The sequence below is a fragment of the Aythya ferina genome (genome assembly GCF_964211825.1).
Source record: "Aythya ferina genome assembly, chromosome: 13".
In the NCBI taxonomy this organism is placed as follows: Eukaryota; Metazoa; Chordata; class Aves; order Anseriformes; family Anatidae; genus Aythya; species Aythya ferina.
The window spans coordinates 2,451,501-2,475,709 of record NC_140311.1 but is presented as its reverse complement, the minus strand read 5'-3'; the positions used below and the strand labels follow the sequence as shown (position 1 = coordinate 2,475,709).

At 41.0% G+C, this 24,209-nt stretch overlaps 1 protein-coding gene and 1 long non-coding RNA gene across 4 annotated transcripts in view; one reads left to right on the top strand and one right to left on the bottom strand.

The window, feature by feature from the left end:
• Window positions 1-4,424, bottom strand: part of LOC311443969 (connector enhancer of kinase suppressor of ras 2-like) — a 169,043-nt gene extending 164,619 nt beyond the window's left edge. For 2 of the 3 annotated variants that reach the window (XM_084534664.1, XM_084534665.1), the window contains exon 1: window positions 4,195-4,423. In XM_084534664.1, coding sequence (XP_084390790.1) covers window positions 4,195-4,261 — 67 coding nt within the window. In that variant the 5' untranslated portion in view covers window positions 4,262-4,423. Of the gene's footprint in view, window positions 1-4,194 lie in introns of all 3 variants that reach the window. The other variant, XM_084534663.1, reaches the window with a different exon arrangement.
• Window positions 4,425-6,937: 2,513 nt separating this feature from the next.
• On the top strand, window positions 6,938-22,268 carry LOC311443984. The gene is made up of 4 exons (XR_014697607.1): window positions 6,938-7,533; window positions 17,528-17,640; window positions 19,986-22,010; window positions 22,125-22,268. It is a non-coding gene; the product is annotated as an uncharacterized lncRNA (long non-coding RNA).
• The last annotated feature ends 1,941 nt before the right edge of the window (window positions 22,269-24,209 follow it).

The window sequence follows — 24,209 nt, the reverse complement described above, 5'->3', positions numbered from 1 at the left end:
CCAGCTTGAAATCAGGGAATTACATGCTAAGGAAAACCCTTCAGCTAAACATATAATTATTCCGCACAGGATCAGTGCAGCACAGTTAATCAGTTTACCAACTGAATTAATTTTTATTTTTTACATGTCTGCATCTCCTGTTGAGAGTGGAGAAATTCTAGGTTTAAGGAGAAAAAAACTGGTTGCAGTTGTGAAATGAGCATCTGAAGCATTGGGAGAGAAACCTCCACTGCAGGCTTGGAGGCTTGGGCAGGCAAACCTCAGAGCCAGTCCCCAAGACTTTGAATAAAGGACTCCATGTGGAATTGTTACTGACAGGTACTTGAGAAATAACTGGCTTCCTGTTTTAATTTTTAGCTGTTTAATAACATTCTACTCTCTGAAAGTCACAGCTGTATTTCATTGCGTTGTATTTCATTGTGTTTCATTGGATTGTTTTGGAAAGTTAGTGTTTATCTGTGCACAGGTGTCACTTCCCTGTAAAAGAGTTCATGCATTAAATGCCCTACTTGTAAACTGCTTCATTTAGGAAGTACAAAATCTTTAAATGCTGTTATTTGTAAAAGTACAGAGCAAGCCGTGTAGGTTCTGCTCACAATGAAAACACAAAGCGGCATGCACCCAGTAACTGTAGGTGCAAGAGAGAGCCAGGAGCAAGGCAGCATAGCTCCCCTCTCCCCCTCTAACCCCCCAAATTTGGAAGGATTACATTCCATAGTGTGCACATACATATTAAAATAGACGGCCTCTGGTTCAGGAGTGCTCACTGATAACGTGCTAGCAACTGCAGAGTGTCTTTGAGTTTCAGAGCAAGTGCAGGGGTTCATAGGCCAACAAGTATTCCAAGTCTGCAGGTCAAAGCATTACAGATGTAAATATTGATGTGGTTTTTGTCATCTAATCACGCTCACATGCTAATCAGAGGAAAAACAGAGCCAGCTTGAAAAATATTGGGATTGTTAATACACTTGCAAGTTTTACAGGTAATATTTGTTTTCCTAGCTGTGCCAAAATGGAAGTTGAGCAAGGCAATGTAAAGTTCTTTCTCCTAAAGTAATTTTTGAGGCCATAGTATATACCCCCAGGAAAACATTTGAGTTATGTACAAAAATGGATATATACCAGGAGATATACTGGCACATTTTCTGAAGTGAAAACTGTTTACAGAAATTTAAAATTTGGGGGGAAAAAAAAAAAAAGGAATAGACTGAAAGTGTCTGTTAAAAGTAACTTCACTATTCATGTTATCACCCCTTTGAAAACTTCCTTTTTACCACAATGCTTTCTGCTGTGTATTTACTAATCTTTACAAAATATTTTTGTACTAATTTCTTTAGTACAAAGGTACCCCAACCCTTAGTTTCCAGATCCTCTCTAATCCTCACGAATCAATTTCTGAAGACTTGCATGGCCTTTTCAGGTTGTCCACCACATCCGATGCGGTGCTCAAGTTTAATCCCAGATGAACGCTTTCTTGAGATAGGAACCATGGGTAAATACAAGATGCCAACTTGTCATAATAATGTTTCTTAGAGCCTAGTAAGTTTTACTTTTTTTGGCAAGTAACATTTCCGTAGGGAAAAGAACAAAAGGGTGTCTCCTTTTGGTTGGAGCTTGGGCTGATAACAGCACCCCGTGACCAGGACGCACGGTGGGTAGCCAGGTCTCAAGCTATTAACATCATTGCTGTGTCTTTCTCCCATCTTCTCTCCAACTACTAGATGCTGCTGGTACTCACTACCAGTTAATTTCAAGCTGTGTACTGTACTACAGCTTTTAAAGCTAAGTTATAATAGCTAAAATAATTCTGATAAATGCAAGTAAAAAAAGATCATTTCACTGTGAAATACAGTATAACTTGCAACCTTTACCTATAAGGCTAACTGACTACCTATTTTTAAGGAACAAAAAGGTACATTATGCTTGCTATATTAGATGCATTGTTTATTGACATGTTGCTTTCTATAGTAAAGATAATATGCCACATTTATAACGTGACAATTTGTCTAAAATGTCTTCACTGTACCTTTTAATCCTGCTGAAGAAGTGTACCTTTCAGTATAGATGACATATGCAAAAGAAACGTTATCACTTGGATATTACTACCTGGGCAGGACTTCGACCTCTCTGATGCATTCGAAGCTATTTAGAGGAATGACTACAGCTAATGGAGCTGGCATACAGAATACAAATGGAGCTGACCTACAGAATATACAGAAATTACAGGGAAACAGTGGCCACAGTTAGGCAATTTTTGTGAAGTTAGGGATTTCCACACAGTTTTAAACTAATTTAGGCATGCTTCCATTTGGGCTTGTTAGGTCTTTTCTTTGCCTACAATTGAAGTATGGGTTTAAAAGTAACCATTGGGATAAAAGTGAGGCTTCTAATACTGGCACAGTGAAAATGGGTAGATGTGCAACTTTCCTGGTTGTGGATTTGTAGCACTCATGTTACCAAGGAAAATCCCTATCTTGTGACTACTTAAATGTGTTCATTGCATTATATTTATGCGTAAGCCCAGAGGCAAAAAACTGACAATGCTGTCTGCTGCTGACTTCCTTATAGGTGCAGGATGCCGTCTTTGTATAGAAATGTAACTGTCAGACAAGTCAATATTTAAAATATTTTATATGTAAAATAATTAAAACCCTTTAGTTTGTATGATCTTCTTGCTTCCTCTGGTATGTACTACACATGCTATGGCCAGTGTTACCCAAGATGAAATTAGTTTATACCATAAAGGATAAAAAAGTAGCAGGGAGTATTTTTAAATTTAGCAACAAGTATTACACACACTTCGACATTTAATTTACATTATAATTTAACTTATATGCTAAAATACCGTAACAATCTGTCTACTAATAAAGGTGTGCATCAGCAAACTCTGCTCTGCCCATACATTAGGTATTGATTTCAAGTAATGGCATTGGAGTATGGGAATCAATCCTACATCTAATGGCTTTCAGATCCATCCTGACGACCTGCTTTAGACCTCCCAATTAACCCGAGCTGACAAACACCTGAGCTACAAGCTACATACAGTCCCTCAGATAGCATTCACTTCCCAATACTGCGTGCTCGTAGAAGAATAGTTTGCTTGTAAATGTGGTATTTCTGATGAGCAGCCCAATTCCAGTTAAGTATGGAGCTGTACCCCAGCAGAAGGAAATGTGAGCCATTCCCTGGTGAATGACAACGCACCAAAACCTTTAAGGACATTATAGTGGGCATCCAGCTCGTGCCTTCAGTAAGTTCAGTAATCACATTTAAAGAAATCATTTCTGTGAGTAACGTACAAGCCAAATTTGCACCTCTTTTCCTTATATAATGGAGATCCCTTACAGCAGAAATCATTTGTCTCCGAGACAGACAGCTCATCAGAAGCAGCATATAACAGCAGTGCTTTCTACCGTGTCAATACATTTTCCCCCACTCAGGAGAAATTTAAAGCACTTAACATCGTGAGCGATTCCTCACCCTCCCCTCCGAAGCAAGCAGTGTGTAGCACAGCTGAGCGTTATAAAGCAAAACATGTCACAGCTTATGGCTGTGTTGTGAAACTGCAAATGTGCCGGGAAATCGTCGTTCTGCCAAGTTATCCGGGAGAGTTTCCCCAGCGAGGCTGTGCTCAGCCCCGTGCGTTCCCCCTCGCACGCCCCACACACGGCTGGGGACCGCGGGGTGTTGGGCAGAGCAGCAGCACGGGCAGGAGGCGCCGGGAAGCCCGAGCAAAGCGGGACCTGTCACTGAAGGATCAGAATTCATCCGTCCAGCCACCGGCACTTCATGCTCCCGGCGTCACCCTAAACTACACACGAGTGCTGCACAGCCACTGCATCAGATCACCTGATATGAGCAAAACAGAGCTAATCAGGGCAAATTTAAAGCAGCCAAACATAATAACATCACGCTGTGCAAGGCATGATGGAGTCATGAGACACAAACACTTTATGTCTGCGTTTCCCAACAAATGCATCAGAGCCCTGCTCAGGGCTGGGCAGAAATTCCGCCAACATGCTGTACGGCTTAAACCACCTCGCTCCTCAGTCGTGCCTCTGAAAACTACTGTGCAAAGCAGCATATGGGTGATTAGAACTGCATAAACTCGTCCCAAAACAAAGAACACAGGAGCAGACATGTAAATTGCAAGGACCCAAAGTACAGACAATACATGGTAATAAAGGATCGTACCTTTCATCCAATCCACTACTTGCTTGGGCGTCCACTTGCTAATAGGTTCCATAACGAGAGCCATCATCGGATCACTTTATCATTCACACCAAAATCAGAAAAAGGAGAGCAAAAAACGTATCAGAGCATGGCTGGGATAAGAGAGCTGGAGGATTTTACAGTGCAGTCCAAAGACAAGATGATGCTTTGTCCCTCCAGGTTTCTCCTGCACTGATTCAGTAATGTATAAAATTACACTGCTTGATCAGCTCTGGCACCTCCCCCACTGCACACAGCCTGCAACACACTGGAGCACACGGAGCCAGGAAATGGTGCAGTACGTATAGACTTACTTACAAAAGCCTCTACCCAGTGATCTACTTATTAGACTGGCACAAATATAAAATTATATTACACAGAGAGCAATTCGAGCTGGAGCTATTCCAGGCACTGAGTTTTAAGGAGCTTTATTCCAACAAGCTCTGGGATCTTCATCGGGGAAAATATCACTACTGTAACTTGATAGCAGATTGTCTCGGCTTCATTGTGAATATGCTGACTGTCACTCAATGTAAAGAGAAGATAGAAATATCAGAATATCACTTGGCATCTGGCAAAATGCTGAGCATCTCCATCTTTACAATGCAAAATGTTGCTGGAGTCTTAGCCTATATAATCATGTAATCAGAATGTCAAACACAGGATAAAAAGTCTCACCCAAGATAAAACTATTGGAAGGAAACTCTTTTTTTTTTTTTTTTTTTCCTCCTGGCCACATTCAGAGTCAGTATATTTCCTCCTATGAGCTTCTCATTTTGTGGTGAAAAATGACCATGTAGAAGGTTGGAGTCAATTTTTCCTGCTACAAGACCCTAACACAGACAAGTGTAGCAAGTGTTTTGATTCAAAGCACTGGGACTATTAGAAAATCTCCCCCTTTTTTTAGGGACAAAAACATTGTAAGTAATCCTAATACTGAAGTTGACTACCCTTCCAAAAGATGAAGGTGAAGCATTTTAATGAGCTGTGCTGAGCAGCACTTTCTGGACCCTTTGGTGATTCCTTGCACCCCCCGCAGCATGTGTTCTGCATCATGTGGTTGGAGAGGTGCGTGCGTTCTGGTCAACCCATTGTCTGAGATATGCAGCACCCCTATTTTATCTAAGGGGGGAAAACTCAGACTCCAGAAAAAAAGGCAAAACAAAGCAGTTCCACCTTTCTTTCCAGAAATCTTTCATCTGAGCTGTTTCTTCCTGTACTGTTTCAAGTTCCACCAGCATATTGGAATAAGAAAATGATGTTGTTACCATGTCTCCCTCACTCCACTAGGACTGTGTTAATTTACCCAGGCTGAGACCTCTCCTCTCTTTCTCGTTTGGGGGAACATAAAATACAAATGGAATATTTATGCTGTGCTGTTTCAGGGATCTTCTTTAAGTCTACATAGACAAGGATGCAGACAGGCATCACTCTCCCCCCCCCCCCGAAATGTCTCCAGAGATGTACCAATCTCAGTTCAGTGATGCGCTCTGTCCTTTTTTGTTTTTCTTTTGCTTTGGGAAGTAGTGTGATTAGTATTCTGTGATGTATTTTGAGTGCTCAGAGCACAGATCTCCTATTCAAAAGGATTCACATCAATTCTCCTTCAAGAAGGCTGTTTGCTGTTTCCAGCTGAACAGCATGTCAGCTTCCTCTATGAGTTTTAGGAGACCACTTTCAGTAGCTTTAGTTCTGTCTAAATAGCTGTTTACAATGGACATAATAATGACAAAGATTTCAAACACACAATACTTCTCTTTTTAGGTAATAGTAGACTGGAGTTGAGATATGCAGAATAAATATTTGTAAGCTATTGGAAACAGTGCAAGCTGTTTGGTTTAGGGCTATTCTTTCTTAAAATTATTTTTACAGAATGATCATATCCCTTGAATTCTTTTGAGTTTAGTACAAGCATGGAAGAATTTGGGATAAACTATGTTGTGTATGAATTTGGTATTTGGGCATAATTACAGGAAAATATCTTCATTCATGATTGCTTGGGCTATTTCCCTAATTCCTGTAATTTGACAGACGCTCTGTCAATGTCCTTTTGTCTCACATTTCCCACCCATGCTTGACTGGGCAGACTTTTTTTGTATATTTTGACATAGTTTTGCAAGAGGATGGAGCCTGAATTCAAAGCTCATCAGAGTCAGTGGGCATACTTCCATTCATTTTAATTGTGTTTGGATGACAAAAGAAGCTCAAGAACTATTATTTTAGAATCATTACTTCCATTTTCAGAATGATTTTTTAACTTTTTCATGTCCTGTTCCCGAGGCCCCCCACCACAAAGACCGTGTGCATTTTCATTTACTTGCAGTGTTATTCACCACTGTGTTGCTAATTCATCTCCTGTGTTTTTCCTTCTTATTACTAGTCACAGTTTCTCCATATCTGGGGATTCTGCAAACTTTTGTGCAACCATCTAGTTTTGGTACTACTTACTGGAATGAAATATTTAAAGTTGTGAAAAGTAGTAACTTCCTAAGCAGATGATTTATTCATACATTTAGCTTCATTATCTGTTGCACAGATCATTATGCGGAGCTGTAGCTTGTCAGTAACCATTCTAAGCCCAGAAAAAGGCTCCTCCAACTTATTTCATGGATATGTCCATCATGGTAGTCCATGGAAGATTGTATCTGGGTACTTCCTCTGCTTCTTGTTTTCTTATTCCAGAAAGATTTATTTCTGACACCCTGCCAAATGGGAATGTCACAGGAACATGGGAAGGCCTTGTCAAGATCTGTAAAGTCCCTGAAGTTGTTCCCAGTGTTTTGCTATCCATTTATTGCCAGGCTTCTGCCTGGACCTCTCCCCCAGGCGCTCCTGTGTTGCTTCCTAATAGCAGCGTAGGAGAAACAATGCGCTCCTGTGACTGTGTTTTTCTTCCAGGCTGAGTACAGCAAGCCAACAGAAAAAAAGCTCAAGGAACATCTTTCTCACTATGCTTCTTTCTATCTAGGTCATGTAAATGAGAAATACTTGGTGACTGAAGTCTGCATAGGCACTGGAGCAAAGTACAGCATTTGAAACGGGGAAGGAGACAGACCTCTCCCTGCGTGGCGCACAGTTGTTGTCGGAGGCCTACATAAAGTCATCTGGTCATCTCGGGTCACTGGCACTGCTCTCGGCTCTGACAGCCACGGCCTCAGACCGAACGGGCTGGCTGAAAGCTTTCAGGTCGCTCCACCTTCACCACAGTAACGCCGGTCGTTCTGGAGCTTTTGAGCATTGCCTGGCATCTCCGGGAGCCCTAATTAAACCCTCGTCCTCTGCATCCTCCTGGTCATTTGTATTTCTTACATCTTTCGTTTGGTAACTATTCTTCTTATATTCTTATTTATTTATTTATTTATTTTTCTGGAGTACCCCGTACATTGTGAAATAAGTTCCTTATAACTAAATAAGGTTAAGAAAACCTTGGCACAGCATTTGATAGCTATTGCGGAAAACATAAGCGAGCCGTTTCAGGTTAAACAAGTCACGAATGCCCTGAAAAAAGTGGTGTGCAACTTTATAGCTTAGGACATTTGTAAGTTGTATTATCAATGGAAATACATCGCAAAATCTCCATGGAAATGCCTGTTGAACTCCTGGCTGTCATCGCAGTTTCTCCTCGTGTACCAGGTACCGCACAGCTTCTTTTTGCAGAAATGAATGTTTTTATAGAGCCCAACCAGAGCTAGGCAGAACACAGCCAAACGACTCGTTTAGCCCAGCTCTCCCTGATGCCGCTTTCACAAATCTCCGCACCCCAGCTCTGGAGGCTCTCGCGTTTTGAAGACGGGCAAGAAAAGGGCCCCGGGTGCGTGTGGCACAGCCCCGCAGCCCCCCGGGGGCGGCCGAGCCCCGGCCCGGGTCCCCCCGCTCACCGCACGGCGCCTCCCCCCCCCCCCGCAGCCGCCCCGGAGGCGTTTCGGGCCTGGGCCGCCTGCTCCGCCGCGCCCTCTGCTGGCCCAGCCTTCCCCTTCCCCTTCCCCTTCCCCTTCCCCTTCCCCTTCCCCTTCCCCTTCCCCTTCCCCTTCCCCTTCCCCTTCCCCTTCCCCTTCCCCTTCCCCTTCCCCTTCCCCTTCCCCTTCCCCTTCCCCTTCCCCTTCCCCTTCCATTTTGGCACCACCAGTGCAAAGTTCCTGCAAACTCTGGCAGCAAGGAATCTTTTTGCCTTCTGAAATGGGATGCAAGCAGTTACTGTTGACTGCGAATGTTCGTTGCTCTAACATTTTCCACGAGTTTTATAGGAACCCACTCCAGCCTCTGATACTCAGTCGGAGGTACAGTATTAGCATTCCAGATTTTACATGGAGCTTCATTAGAAATTTATATTTTTCATGCTCCATTAGATGGTATAACTCTTTTATTCATGTGTGTTAGTGATAATAAACGATACCTTGCATTAACTTGGTATTAAAACACCCTTAAAATGGCTTGGAAATCAGGAGTATTTCTTGCAAAAAAAAGCAAGAAATGCTCAGTTTTTCAGCATTGTAGAAAAACTATTTTATAGTCACTCGCTAAAAGACGTCTTGATATTTCTGATGTTTTCGTGCTGTGCTTCTTCTTCATATATTTTAGAGTTCATGAAAGCTCCCACTCTGACATCTCCTGAGACTGAACTCCTCTATTTAGCCACAAACAGGTATATTGTATGGACAGAGGCAGTGCAAACTTCATCCTGTCTTGCCATCACTTTTATCATCATCTGTTTTTTTCAGAACTTGCCCTTTAGGTATGTTACGATGCCTTGACATCAGTCATGGTTTATATAAGATGGATTTCCTAGATTATACATTTCTGGGAAAAAAAAAAAAAAAAAGAAAAAGAAAAAGAAAAAAAAAAAAAACACTTTTTGCAGGCATATTCAGGGTTTTGAACATACTCTGAGTATGTTAATGGCAAAGGTATCTGAAACCATACACCCCAAAAATATTAACAGAAATAATATATTTCCTTGCTAATGTAAATACCTTGATCTTGGTGAAGACACTGTGAAGTTACAGCAGGAATACATTTTTCCCATAGAAGATGAACTAGCTGCTGCTTTGACTAAGATTGTGAATGGTTTTCTGAGCAGAGAATACTGAAATATTTTCATATTAAAGGAAACGAGATCGTCTGATTTATTTTTAGTCTTCTTGATAATATCATCAACATGTTTACAGTCTTCTAAACAGCTCCTCTAAGTGGGCACTCAAACCTGTGAATCACTGCGACAGTCTTCAAAGCACAGACACAAAAGGAAGGTACCTTGAAGAAGTGCGTTTGTCAAATCTGCATCTACCTAGCTGGGGAAGACGAGGCTTTTATACAGAGACTTGTACCACTGGAACTACTCATTTCTTCCTGTGGAAGAGTAAACTTCGTGAGGATACAGGTATTTGGGAAATCTTTCAGCTGCTGGAAAACAGAGAGGATTGGTTATACAGGTACCTCATCCGCATAATTTCTCTTTTCAGCCTGCGTAATTAATCTCTTCAGTTTGCTGTCATGTTGCATAAAGAGGGAACAAGTGGAGAAAGAGCCTTTCTTGTCGTGCTTCTGTACAGAATTCCTCAGGAAAGAACTGTGAAGTTTTGCTAAATTCAGAATGGTCTGGATAGTGTAACTAAATTACTAAACAGGAATATCTTGAGGCAAGGTCTATGTGAGTCTCACACAACTTGTTCCTTCTGAGGGGATCCAGTTGCATTAGGGAGGCACAGGGTAGATGATGCAGAGGGCAGCAGCAGAGCTGGTTAAGATCCATCCCGTACAGATGTTTCTTACTACAGCCGACATTGTGATGCCTCAATTATATGGCAGAGCCTCAGGACCTGCACGTCAGGGATCTGGTGCTGTGCTACCCCTCAAGGCACAATAGTGAGCGTGGTGTAGTGGCATGCAAGGAGGGAAATGATGTAGCAATAGGGAATTTGCTTTTTCAAATGAAAATATAGATTGTAAAGTGTTTGTAAACTTCCTGAAGGACCCCCGATGGACTGAACCCAGCTTTGTTGCCAGCCTGTCTGAAGCATTACGTTGACAAAGGGGGCAGGCAATGGAAGTCCTCTTCTGAGTCAGCTAATGCTTAATCTCCAAAGGCAGCCTCCCTGTACCTTGCAGTAGGAAAAGGGACCTCTCAGGGTTCCTCCCGCCGCTGTTTTCTGCTGTTCTAAGCTCAGAATGGATTCTCTCTCCTAAGTTTTCCAAGACATAGGGCTTGTAGCACCAAAGTCACAGTGTCAACATGAGAATTTCTGAAGTCAAAACTGGACAATCTCTTTCCAAAAATGTTCCAGCTCAACGCAAATTAACAGCGTGATGCCAAAATTATTACATATGGTCAGTAGCCTTTACTACATGGGTATTATTTAGATCAGACTACATAGCTCCTAAAGCCTTTGCATGTATGAATTTTTAAATTGAATGGCCTTTAACCTCAGCTTATTTTAAGAAAACAAAGTATTAGAATATTTATTACTAAGGTATTTTTTTATTTCCTATCAATATATCCTTATTCATTTGTATACATTTTTTGCCTTTCCCCTTCTTCTAGGAAATAAATGGAAAATATTTCTTTGCTAGAAACAGAAAAGTGTTTATTGTACTTCCTTTGCAAGAATCACAGAACCATTTATAAGCAATAAAACATCTGCCTCTCACTACATTAGGTAAACCGTATTACTTTGGAAAAAAACAGCAATAACAGGAAAGTTGACAACAGTAATAAAACTTCCAAACTATTTATACCAGTTTCCCTTGTTATTTATTATTTGTTAGCTGGAAAGCGGGCTTTGAAATAAAATTGCCCGAAGATTTTCCTAATGCCTTGAGGGAACACGTTCTGTATATTTTCTGCACTATTTGTGGTTAGAAGAAAACAGTCCAGCAGCACTGCACATGGGCCTTACTTGCCATTGAGGGCCACTTGCTCTGGTGGTAGAGGAGAGAAAAGCTCCAGCTGAAGAGAACAGGAGAGCACTGGAGCGCAAGCAAGGAAAAGATGTGGAGAAGTATTGCCCTGAGAAAACACACTTGATTCTTTTGCTCTTCAGCATCATCTTCTTCTCTGTCATTCTCTGGTAGAATTTGCCTTAAAGAAATATTTGAACATGGGCTTAAATAGTAAAAGAGTCATTTTTGCCTTGCAGAGATATCTGACGGGGTCACTCAGGATGTGCTCGCAAGCAGGATGTCAGATTCATAAAATTATAACAATTATTATTAGGTCATCTTCATTTTCCTGTGTGATTCTCGATCCGGGCTTGTCTTTCATGTTGCCAAGTGACTGGTGACAGGCAAAGCTTTTCTCGAAGGCATTCTCAAGATGGCTTTTGCTTTATCTTAGCATCTCTGCAAAGCCCTGCTATTATTAGGTCTTTCTAATGCCTCAGTTAAAACCTCAGAGATTATGCTCCTACTTTATACTCCAATAGCCTCTTCATTCATGATGTTTAGTTAGACTAAATATTTGCCTGGAGGACTGGCTGTGCAGCCACTACCGAGATATTCCCAGCACGTGACTCGAGCCAATTTTTTGTTGCCTTAGTACTGTGAACAGAAAAAAGAGATACAATAATCTGGAAGCTTAAAAAAAAAAAAAAAAAAAAAAAAAAAGAAAGAAAAAGAAAAAAGAAAAGAAAATTCATGCAGGCTGCTGCTGCCTCCCAGACTAGCCGAACATCAGATGTTCCCTTCAGCTTTCACCATGTGTACTTCAGAGAATTTAATGTATAAAACTTCCTACCCTGGTCTTCCCGTGTCTGTGAATGATGTGGACAAAACATCAGGTTTAAATGCAGAGCTACAATTTCTTGGACCTCTCTGTAATAACACAAGTAACACGGGCACAAAAGAAGGCTACAGAGTGAAAAGATCTCTCCCCTTCAACCTGTCTTCCCAAATTATATTCCTTTAACGCTGAAAGAGCCCAAGAAGATGACGGTGATATTTCCTGCTGTGGTTTCTAGTGCATCCCAGCAGCCTGCTCTTTGCTCTTTACCAGGAGCCTTCGCATTAGCAACTTGTTTTTCCCCTCATAATTCATTTGTCAGGACTCTTCCTTTGCTCTTTTCATTTCACACAGCTCTGCTCTGCCTTACGTGCAATGGTAGCTTTGTTTTTAAAGAGCTTGGGGAGCAAACAACATCTTGTTTTCCTTCTCTCTTAAAAATTCACTTGGACAACCTTAAGCCCTTGAGATGGTGACAATACGTGCTCCGATCAAGTGGAGGTGGATTTAAACTAATTATCGAGACCTGAGAGGCTGGTGGCTGTGGTTCAGTCAGCCTGCATTTCTCTCTCACTCTCCTGTAGCCACAAACGCACGAGCTCAGCTCCACAATGAAGGCCTGCCCTCCAGAAGCCCTGGTTGTACAAATAGTCTGAGACCCCGGCCGTCTGCAGCTCCTCCTCGCCCTTCCTCCTCCCGACCTGTGCCAATTCCTCCCTTCTGCCGGGCGTCTCGGCAGCTGGCCAGCCTGAAGCAGTCCTTGTGTGCCCTGGCGGAGAGCGACCGTCCTGGTGACGTGTTCTTTGGCCAACAAAGGGCAACCACAGCCTTGGCGTTAAAATCTGGGAACAGTCTTTTTCATCTTTCTTTGTTTCAGGAGCTTCCAGTAGTTACAGCAATCCTTGAAATGCTCTCTGGCTTCTGATGATAGCCAACTGCTGAGCGTTTCCTTAGGACCTGCGTCCTCGACGTCCTTGCAAGGCCTACTTTCTTTTCAGGTCTGCACGAGGAGTCTGTCCTCTCTTTCACAGACTCTTCAGAGTGATAGAAACCTCTCTTTTAAACTCTGCTTTTAACTGAGATTGTCCCTGGCATACAAGAATAATTAGAAATGCACCCTAATGGCAGCAAGTATCGAAATACCTGATCCTGCAAAAGGAGCCAGGACACTTTGAACACAGATATGCGTGAGACTTAGCCTTGCCCTTGGAGTCCTGCTACATGTCCATCAGCAATTTCCCGTGTCACTGACTTTTGCTATTTTTATTCCTCAGGCTTGTGTTCATTTCCCAGTAGCATTCAGTCCAGCAGCTGCAGAACAAAGGTTTTCTCTGAAGGAAAACATCTCCTGCCATTGGAGTTGTTTTCTTGTTGTTGTTTTTTAGTTCAGTGCAGTAGCAGCAGCAGCAGCAGCAATTTTTGGCTATAAAACCTCTCTGTAGGTGCTTAGCACCGTGAGCCAGTGCTGTGAAAAGGTGAGACAAACAAAAATCCTGGTAAGAACTTGACCCTAGTTACTGGTCCCCGTAGAGAAGGCCTTTCTGTCTGGAAGAGCTCAATGATTTTTGTGACGATTTCACCCTACTTTCAGTCCAGATTCAGATTCCAGTCCTCGTGCCTTCTTGGGTCTGCTTTTCATTAGTAGGGAATTAAAATAGGACATCCAAAAGCGTAGCTGAAAACTTCTCCCTGGGTTTAGCTGAGAGGAGGGCTGCTCCTGCTCGATTCCTCAGCTCATTTCTCCCTCCTCCCTCACTTTGACCTTGGTGCCAATTTCCTCTTTTATTTGGGATGGGTACGGTGCTGCAGTTTGCAAGCACAGAGGAGCAACAGGTACTGGCTAAAGGCATGGTCACTCACACAGGCAGCACCTAGCTCAAGTTTAAACAAAACCTTAAGCCATATATTCCAATATTATTTGACTCTTTGTAATAGTTCCTCTAAGGCTAATCTCGGGTTAATAACTTTTCAACCTATAAGCTCCCCATGTAACTTTTTCTCACCTCTTTGGTGAAGGGGAGCATCCGTGCACCTGACCTAAATTCATGTGAAAGAGTTAGGAGCAATATCGATCCATTCCTCTGTCTATGAAACTATGAGCACATCTATTATTTACAAATCCATTTTGCATTCTATACTAAAACCCAACACCGTTGCCTTTGCTTGATACTGGCTGCGTGCTACTGATGGAGTGCCACATTCTTGGCACTTCTGCATCAGATCTTTCTAATAAACGTCTACATTTCTACAATCATGTATCTTCCTAAGAAAGTTCTTGCACCTTTTCAGAGCTCACTAATTTTGTTGGATTGCTGCTTCTCACACTACATCATCATCAAACTTAACATTTTTCATGTTAATTGAATGTTATGCCCATATACACAGATATTCATAATTTCCTAGGGGGAAATTATTGCCTTATGAAAAGCACAACTTCATATGGCAATTAATTTTATAAATATTTTTTATAAATAATTGCACTTCATTTTATCTATGTCTTATATCTTGTAGTGGACATGCTGTCCAAGTATTTTAAACAGATAATTGGGGCGCTGGAAGCATGGTGTTCTCTCTACATTTTTTAAACCTTAAGAAGTGTCTTAGAGGATCTTTCCTGAATTGGAAGGTTCTTTTAGCATTCATTCATATTGCTAAATGACATACTTTTATTATTTTTTTAATACCAAATCCCGATTTTTATTGTTGATTAAATTTAGGATGTGGCACTGCAGGCATAGGCTGTGACGTGCTTTGTTGAGACAGCATTTTCAAATTCTTTCCTTAACTTACCACAAATGTATGTCTTTGACAATAAAATGCTCCCCAGGCAAATCATTTTTTCATGCTTTTTATAAGCATTCCCCTTTGTACAATTTTAGCAGTATCAAGTTAATAGCTCTCAAATATTATTTGATTTTAATCTTACGTTTCATGCTTTGCTACTGAGTAGCACTGAGCCAGTGATGCTGATGCAAATTTGGGGCAAGCTTTCCTGGCAACACATCTGCTTACCCAGAGCCTCAGCTTGATCCTCTGCCTGGGTTAGTAACTCTGGGAGCTTTCCATTCAGTGACCATTGGCTAAAATGCAAATATTTTATCCAGAGCACTGAGGTGAACATTTCACAGGGCCATTTCTGCAACATGCAGATCTGACAGTGAGAGGATTGAAGTTTGTACACAAAACACCACCGAATTAAATTTCCATTTTCTAGAACTTGGGTCTGCTCCTTGGTGGGTCTGTTGTAGCAGTCTCGTGGATATTTGATGGCTTTCATCAGAATTTCCTCTAGATTGAATTTTCTTGGTTAAACTCAGAAATCCCTACGAAAGAAACATTCATCAGAATTTCTCTGACATGTTTATGTCCATGAGGAATTTTGTTGCCTGGAGTAAAAAGTCCTTTGGGTTTATAAGTTCCCTTTTCCTTCCTACAGGAATAAAAACAACGGGTTGTGTCAATCAGAATTCATTCATGTATTAATACCACTTAAGCAAAATGTGAGGGCCTGGTTTCAGTTGGAAAGTAGTTATGCTAATTATCTTAAATTTGCAGGGATTTGACTCAATAGGAACAACTTGACATTTAGTTTGAAAGGTCTAAATGTTTCTGTGCGGTTCAGATAACAACACTGCTGGTAAGATACTCCTTTTTTTTACCTTTCCCAAATGACGCGACAAATACAAAAAGTTAATTTGCAAAATGTTTACTTAAAATAAAATGACTTGCATTAAGTCCTGCCGGTGCAGCTGACACAGATCCTGCTTACATACAATCTCAGGCAACAGAGTCTGCCACAGAAGTTGGGCTGTTTGCTTTTCTTGAATCCTCCCTGGCTTTGGATGCTTTCAAATCTTTTCTAATCCTTGCTGAAGGGCATAGCTAATTAACCTGGGAACAGTGCTGTGCTGCTGCTTTTGCAAACTACAATGACATACCTGCGTAACACTGAACCGTGTCTGTAGATGTATCAAGTAGCTCAGGGAAAAATATGTTTGTGGTATGGCACAAAGCCACCTTTCTCTCCCCTCTCTAAGACACACAAAGGATATCTCTCCTACCGCAACGCATCAGAGACATGCAGTTTGCTGTGCTGTACCTACAACATCGGAGGGATGACAAATATTATTCATTTATTTATTTCCATACTTTATGCTTACAAAAGCACATTAGTTTTTCATGGCCTGTTCACGGGCCTGTTGCATGGAGCTGTTTTCCCTTAGCAAGCAAAGTGGCATTTGGCATCTCCTTTGTAGTCCCGTTTCCAGTAGGCTGTTAAAAACCCGAGCTTTGAAGCAATGCTTCCTCTGAAATTGTACAAAATAACGTGTTGACCACTGCTTGACTCTCCATTTTTTTAATTCCCAGAGTTAGAAATTGATTAGTTAATGGAAGCTTAAGCTTGATGTGTTGCAGCACGCTGCACCCTTCTTGTTAGCTGTGAATCCAAGATAATCACTGTGATTTAAGTCGGCCAAGCAAATCCATCAACTGCGTAGCGTGACAGGTTGCTGCTGGTTTTCCTTTGGGGTATTTATTGAAATAGACTACTAATAGCTTTCTTTTTTTTTTTTTTTTTAATATATACCAAAAAAAAAAAAAGATTGTTTTACTCTTCATGTAATTGTAGGGCACAGCAGTGGTGGCTGCTCCCATGGGGCACAGTCTTACACCAAGACCGAGGTGTGCAGGGGAGCTGACATAGGGTACGCAGAGCCCCTGATGAGGCTGCTCTGGGCCACTGGTATCTTAACCACCCCGTTAAAAAGACACAAGCATGTCTGGCTGTCCTTCCAGATGCCACTGATTGCACCTTTTCCAGTTCAAATTTTTAATTTAAATGATTTTTTTGAGTCATTCCAGATAAGGTAAGACTCTCTTGTGAATCAGCACTGTCCAGCTACCCGTACATGTGCTCTTACTGTACCTGCTTAAACGGAGCCTAAGTTGTTGGCTGGTTACCTATAAATACACATAAATTTGAGTTTTCTACTAGGATTTTTAGAGGAAACCAAGTGACAAGCTGACTAAAAAGCAGATCATGTGTTGGTGGTGCAGACCTTACTCTGACTCAAAATTGTTGCATTTGATTGTATGCTGGAAGGGCAACGTGCTCCAAACCACAAGTCTCAGTTGCATTTTTAACAGTAGCATGGCTGTATGCGTCACTCTGTATGTCACTACAGAGCAAGCAGTTTACACATCATTCACCAGGTATTATTACCAGGTATTATTATCTTTATGTGTTAGTGTAGAGGGTTTTTTTTTTTTTTTTTTTTTTTTTTTAGTTTTGCATCTTTTTAGGAGAAGCCAGCTTTCAGAACAATAGTAAATAAGAGTCTAATGCAATGTAGAGCTTCCCTGATTTTATTCCCTACAGAATAAAAGAGAATAACTCATACCATTGCTGAAAATGATATATCCACTAATGTAATGCTGCTTGTTTTTACCTTCAGTCATTCCAAGTAATATAAAATATACTCCTAAAATATATCTCATAATAAAAAGGGCATGTGAATGAGATTATTGAAATATGAACCTTTAAATAGGGACTTACTTTTAAAGTCTAACAATGCTGTTTTGATCTTTGATTCTATTTAGTACATGATAAAAATAAGGTGGAATAAAGAGGAGTGATGAAATATTGTACTGGATGAAGCAACAGGATTCCTACAACAGAAGACGTTGGAGACAAAATGGATCAAAATGTCCATGTGAGTGTATAGTATATTACTATTTTTAAATGACAGCATATAAAATACCGATTTCTCTTTGGAAATAGAAGGATCAAAATTAGTTACTGATGCTGATGAACATCGATGATTAATATTAATTAAGAAAACTGTAAGTGACCCAACAGCATGAAACCGATGCACTTTACAAGCCTAAAGTAGCAACAGGAACCCTGTTTCATAAATATCCCAGGTTTCATAGCTGGAAGTTCCCGCTGTGCCAGCAGGCATGTAGCAAATAGCAATATGTTTATGCTGTCAGGAAATTCAAATTCCCATGGCTCATCTTTGGTGCATTAAAATATGATAAAAACTGTATTTCTATTATCTAAAACACTGATTGCTTGAATTACAAATAAGTGGATCACTCTGTGTGACTCACTCATGTTCTTTAACCCAAAACATCTACGGTCAGCCATTGTCAGAGACAGGATATTAGGCTAAAAAGGCATTTGATATTATCCAACACATTTGTCCTGTGCTCCTGTATTCTTATCTTGCTTTTAAAAGGAGACAACTCTCTTTCTGCACCAAATGCTGCTTTCAAGTGCATCACCAGAGCAGCATTGCCTTATGATAACAAGCGTTGGTGACAGCGGCTAAGCCGGTATCTAAAAAAGATTTGGCATCCTGTCTTGACTAAAGAGAGATAAAAGGGCATTTTCTAGATAGGGTTGTTCAAGAAGAAGCATCTATTAGGAACCCAAGAGTACAAACTCTATTGCCAGTAGATAGCTGCAGTGATTGGGAGAAGTATAACCGTCTCCTCCTCTTAAAAATCTTCCCTTTAGTGTTCCATCATTCTATTTTATCTGGACCGAGATTAAACAAGATTATACGTATGAAGTAAAACAGATTGGAATCAAGAATGTAGTCCTACCACAAGTGGGACTTCTTTTAAAGACATTGCTTAAACAAATAGTGATTCATATGAAAGTGCCTGCAAAGCTTTCCCAGATAAAGTAAAATCACAGGGTTAGTAGAAGGGAGAAAACTATTTGCCATCAAACCATCAATACTTCAATGTCATTGTTATCTCGAAGACAGAAACAGAAGATTATTTTGTAAACATATTTCTTATGAAGATAAGTTTCTAATGAGTGATAGCAGTTTGTGATAAGATTTAATCTTGCAGTCTTTTTGCAAAATGTATGCGATGCTATGGGATTAAACAAAGTAGGATTCTTTATCTACAAAAGACAAGGGTTCTCTCCTGAGGACATTTCACCAGGTATACTTGGTCTCACTAAACTTTAACATTTGGGAACAGGAACCAGCCCGTGCTCCTAGAAATATACATGAGGAAATAATTTTTTATGAAATAGTTAAGGGTGAAAATCTGTTTTACTGTAGACCAGGAAACGAGAAAACAAACAAACAAAAAACCACTTCTACTCTCACATTAAATAAAAGAAAGAAGATAAGACAGTAAACTGAGGAACAGTTCAGGAATGCAGCTGATTTTCCACTTCCAAAAATGTCAGGAGGCGTATCAGTGTGACACACAGCCAGCCTTTTGAAAATGGCATGTGGTGGAGTTTGTAAAGATACTGAATGAAGGGTGAGGACAAATTTAAACACTTTGCAGCCTAAAAGTTTTTAGACAGTAGCACTCCTTCTTAGTGCAGAATATCCACTGGGTAGGATGGTTTTGCTTCAAGTGCACTAAGAATCACAGGATTATTCAGTAAAGATTGCAACTCTTTGACTTCTCCTGAACTTCCACCTGCAAATTGATAGCTGGATCAATTAAACATGAATGGAAGCTGTGTCTATGATTTCTTTAGCTTCTTGGATTCTGTAGTGACAGAATTAGGATGTTTAGTTGGTCTCTTCCTTTTGGAAACCCAGGAAGGTCATGTGAAGGCTGTGGGTTTAGCAGGATCGGTGTTTATATTGTTTTAGCATTTCCATGCTTTCCATGCCTATGGTAGACATGTTCACCATTTCTGCTTCAAAGAATTTCCTCTGAATCCCTCAGACCCTTTCAGGCTGGTCAGGGATACAGAATAAAGGTGAGGAGCTAGTGACAACGGGGATAGCTGTGAGCTTTTGTGGACACACAAAAGTGTGGGTCCACAGTTAGAAAAGAAGCAAGAGAGGAACACATGGGTGTGGGAGACTGAAAAAAAATGAATTTAAAAAAATATAAAATTCAGAAAAACTGAATTAAGGAAAACCTTCTTAATTTCTGGAGAAATAGAAATCAAAGAAAACTAAACTGCTGCTTAACCTAATAAATGCTCTGAAGAATGCATCTCAAAATTTCCTCAGTTCATTTTTTCAAAAATCATGGGTAATAAGAATTTCTTCTGCTTTGCTTTTAGATGATCCAACTTCCCAGCTGAGCAGGGGATCGCGGTGAGGTGTTAAATTACCAAAAAGGGGGAACGTATGGATCGCCAGGGGGGACTGTATGGATTGACATTCGCTGCTATTGATATCACAAATAAACTTCTGCGTGAGCGAGATAGGAGAAGAACTCATTTCATTTTGTTCCATGCATCAGTAGATAGGACTTATGATACTTTACGTACGGGAAGGAAAAATTGTGAGAGTGGGAATGTGGTTAACCTGGAATGGAGCAAGTTTCTGTAATGTTCTGAAAAGCAGCGAGACTGAAGAGTTCTTTTAAATGGAAAATATACAGCTGCGTCCTGGCCTGGAAAGCCAAGAAATGGAGGCATCCGAAGGAGAGTGAATGGTTTCAAAAAGATTTACTGGTTGTGGAGTATACTTTTTTATTATTATTATTATTATTACTTTGGAAGACTAATGCCCATCTTTTCAGGAAGTCTGTAGTAATGAAGTCTGAAATTGCAGACTGGTGGACTCTGTGCCACACAGTCCAGAAGAATATGGGATTCGTTTATAAAGGATTTTAAAAACAGGTCAATTGCATAGGAACCAAAGGCAGGGAAAAAAATTATAGTGTCCCTCTCCAGGTCTTCTCTTCCCCCTGCTCCTACTTGTTTTGTTTTCATTTTTATTTTTATTTTTACTTTTTTTTTTTTTTTTTTTCTCTAATTTTGTGCTGTGAAACAGTCTATGCTATTAGTACTAATAGGTGGAAAGCCAGTATTCACTAATTCTCTCTCTCATCATTTTTGGTGCATAGCATTTTTATGTGTTCCACAAGTGATAATTTGTATGGCTCATCGCAAGATAAATACTTAAAGGTAATAAAAATAAAAAGAAGCCTCATTCCTGATCTTCTTAACAAATATCCCAAGTAGTAAAAAAGTGGAACAAATCTGTAAAGTATGTACACAGACAGGCTCTTCTGTGTTTTTTTTCCTCAAGCACCAGCTGGTTTTTGCATACGAGCATAAGGGACATATTTGCAGATTCAGTTTATGGGAGCTTTGTTTATGCACTGGCTGAGGATTAACAGTTAATTTTAATTAATGTGGCAAAAGCAAGTTCAAAGAAGATGGAAAATTTGTAAATCTCAGTAGACCCCCTACTTCTGGCTGTGTTTGTAGATGCAAGACAAGGTGCTGTATGGAATTTTCCACAAAGTTTTACACACTGTAATCATTTCTCCATCACTGTTTCACGAGGAACCCCCTGATTTAGCAGTTCTTTAATTACACCCCTATGACCCCCAATTTTTAGTGTGTCTTTACAACTTATCTGTAAAACAGACAGCTACCGTTGTTGTCATTTCAAGTGACTGCTCATCAAGAAGGAAATCCGTGAGAGAGCAGGCAACTAACCCCCAAGGCCTGTTTTTCTGAGCAGCTCCTACCTGTGCAAAGCTGATTGCATTGCTACAAAAAGAACAGCACGCACATTTTGATGGAAACAAGTAAATAAATAGCAGGCAACTTGGATTTCTCCAAAATAAATCATGTCAAAACAATCTAAGTCTCCTCTTTGACAGAGTAATGAGCCTGGTGGAGACATGGAGCAGTAAATGTCATCTATCTTGACTTTAGCCAGGCTTTTGGCATTGTCAGTGTTCTTACAGAGAAGCTGGGAAACAAAGCCTCCAAACTGGTTGAAGGACTGCTCAGAAAACTCTTTTAGAATAGTTTTTTTGACAAAATGAAAGGCGTGAATGAGTTTTTTTACTGTGCTCAGTCTTGAGTCTGAAGTTTAATAAATCTGCTCCGTGGGTTTAACTTAACTTAATCAAAAATTCAGGATGAATGTTAGCATTTTTTTTTCTAATGGGAAGGACTGTCAAGCACTGGGATAACTGCACTTTTCAATGTTGATTCTTTGATACAGTTTCCCAAGCACAAGTTTGACACTATATGGGGGACAAGAGGACAAAATTACTGACAAGATCAGGTCCCTTTTGGGCTGATGCCATGTAACTGCAAGATTTTATGCCTTACTTCAAGGTAATAGGCAAATTACTCATTTGCAATCAGGAATCATTATACCAAACTGCAACCCAAATTAGTGGTGGTACATTTTACTGTTCCTTTTCACTTGGCTTTCCTGTTCTTTTCCAGATTCAACAGAAAGCCAAGAAATGGTGGTAGCAGTTGTTCTACAGTGCGGGGCCAAACGTGTCCAGGTGTGGAGCAGCTGGTGCAGCTGCTGGGGCCACACATCAGCCCCTCCATGTGGGATTCTTCTTGTGCATCCCTACAGAGACCTGCACGATCTGCTACGAATCTGCACGTGACATGAGCTGCTGGAAAAAGGGGGAAGAGCATGGGATGGGGGGGTGGGAAGGCTGGTGTGATTTTACAGTTTGGTTCCTGGCTGTGGAATACAAAATGGGGCTTTTGACCTCTTCCGTACCCCGTATGGGAACAGCGTGAGAGTCGTGCCCAGCGGCTGCCCCAAAGGCAGGGAACGCGCAGTCACAGCGCCTGGAGACTCAGCCCGGTGCCGTCCTTCTGAGGAATTCTTTCTCCACCCTGTGGAAGTAGCAACCCATATTGAGCCAAGTAACTAATAGTAAGCTGAGCTAATTAGTTTAATGAGCTAATACAAAGTGGCTACATCAGAGAGTCTCTCTTTGATGCTAATTCCCTCATGTACGGAGTCCTTTTATGTCCCGGGCTACTGTTTAAACCACTGGACCAATTTGCCAGCCTCTGTTAATTTAAATCTGTTATTAATGAAAGAGAAAGCATGTGGATCTGGTTGCAATAGCAGAATATTTGTTTTATTTCATCCTGTCACAGCTTTTCCCTCAAGGTTTGGCTCACTGAGAGGCGCTACCAGGGAAGGAAGTAGCTAGCGTGAAGTTCTTTTGGAGCTTGTCACTCGGCTGCTGTAAACAGCCACCGCAGGCACCGCATGGTTTTAAAGCTTTCTGCTAAAAGCATTGATGTGACGTTCTGAGCCAAAATCCCCAAGATACAGCACTTTCAGAGCAGGAGCCCTTTGACTTGCTTGTCTGTCTCCTGCCTTTTTTTAGCCTGTATGTTCAGTTTACTCCTCTATATTTTAAAGTAATTCCTGGTTATTATGGAGCGCACCTCCTCTACCCCACTCCTACCACTACCATTGCAGTGTTTTTTCAACTATCCTTTTTTCCTTTCCTCTTCTCCTTGCTGAATATAGACTTTTCTGCTTAAGCTCAGTCTTACCTTTTGTACTGAGACAAATTCCTGTTACTGTGATCCATAAATCTTTTATGTGGTCCCATGTCTGCATATGAGATTCTTTGATAAGGTAAGTACACAGCTGATGTCTCCTTCAAGAATGGTTCTATGGCTTTTTGATATAAACTGTAGAAAGAGCACCTGTGAGCCCATTGTTAGTCAGACAAGAGCCCTTGAAGTATTACTTTCTATTATTCAGCATTTAAAAAGTTTAATAAGCTGCATTTTATCAAATATCGCTAGCTCTTTCAAAGGGTTTTTGAGAGACTGTCTTAACCATTTTTTTTCCCAAACCCCAGACAACGTGAGAAGAAAATGAGAGCCAGCGCACAGGCCTTGGGGGACCTCCCCTTCGTGCCTCAGCCCGTTCATGGTCCTCCTGGTGGGCTCCCAAAAAGCACAGCTTTTGGATGGGCTTTCTGTGGGAAGCACAGAGCGGTCGGCAGCAGCTGCCCCAGGGGAGATGTGCTGTACTGGGGGGAATTCCTGGGGGCTCATCAGCTGCCTTGGTCCATCTTCTGCTGTATAAAGCGGTAAAGCTAAGTAAAGTCTGGCACTTGGCTGAAAACAGTATCAGTAACATAAAATCTTTAGCTAAATTAAGCTTTATTAATTGATTGATCGATTTTCCGATGTGGCAGAGGAAATGTAATTAAAATGCGGACAGAACACAAACTACTATTCACCTACTAAAGGCTGCTCGTGCAGGGCATGGTTTAGCTGTGAGTGAGCGAACACGCAGCGCATCCTGCTGCTATGTGGGAACCCATAGGCGAGATGGTGAAAGTTGAGTATGTCAAAAATTGGTTTTAAGGTCTTTCAACACTACTAATAACTTATTATCAGTTGAGTATACAGAAATAGTGACTGCTTTTCTTGTGCCTTCCAGTGACATTCTTGTGTTTCAGCCCTACAGTGATGTTGGATGAGCCCAGATGGCCCAACACCATGGCACAACATTAACTGTGTCTGATCATG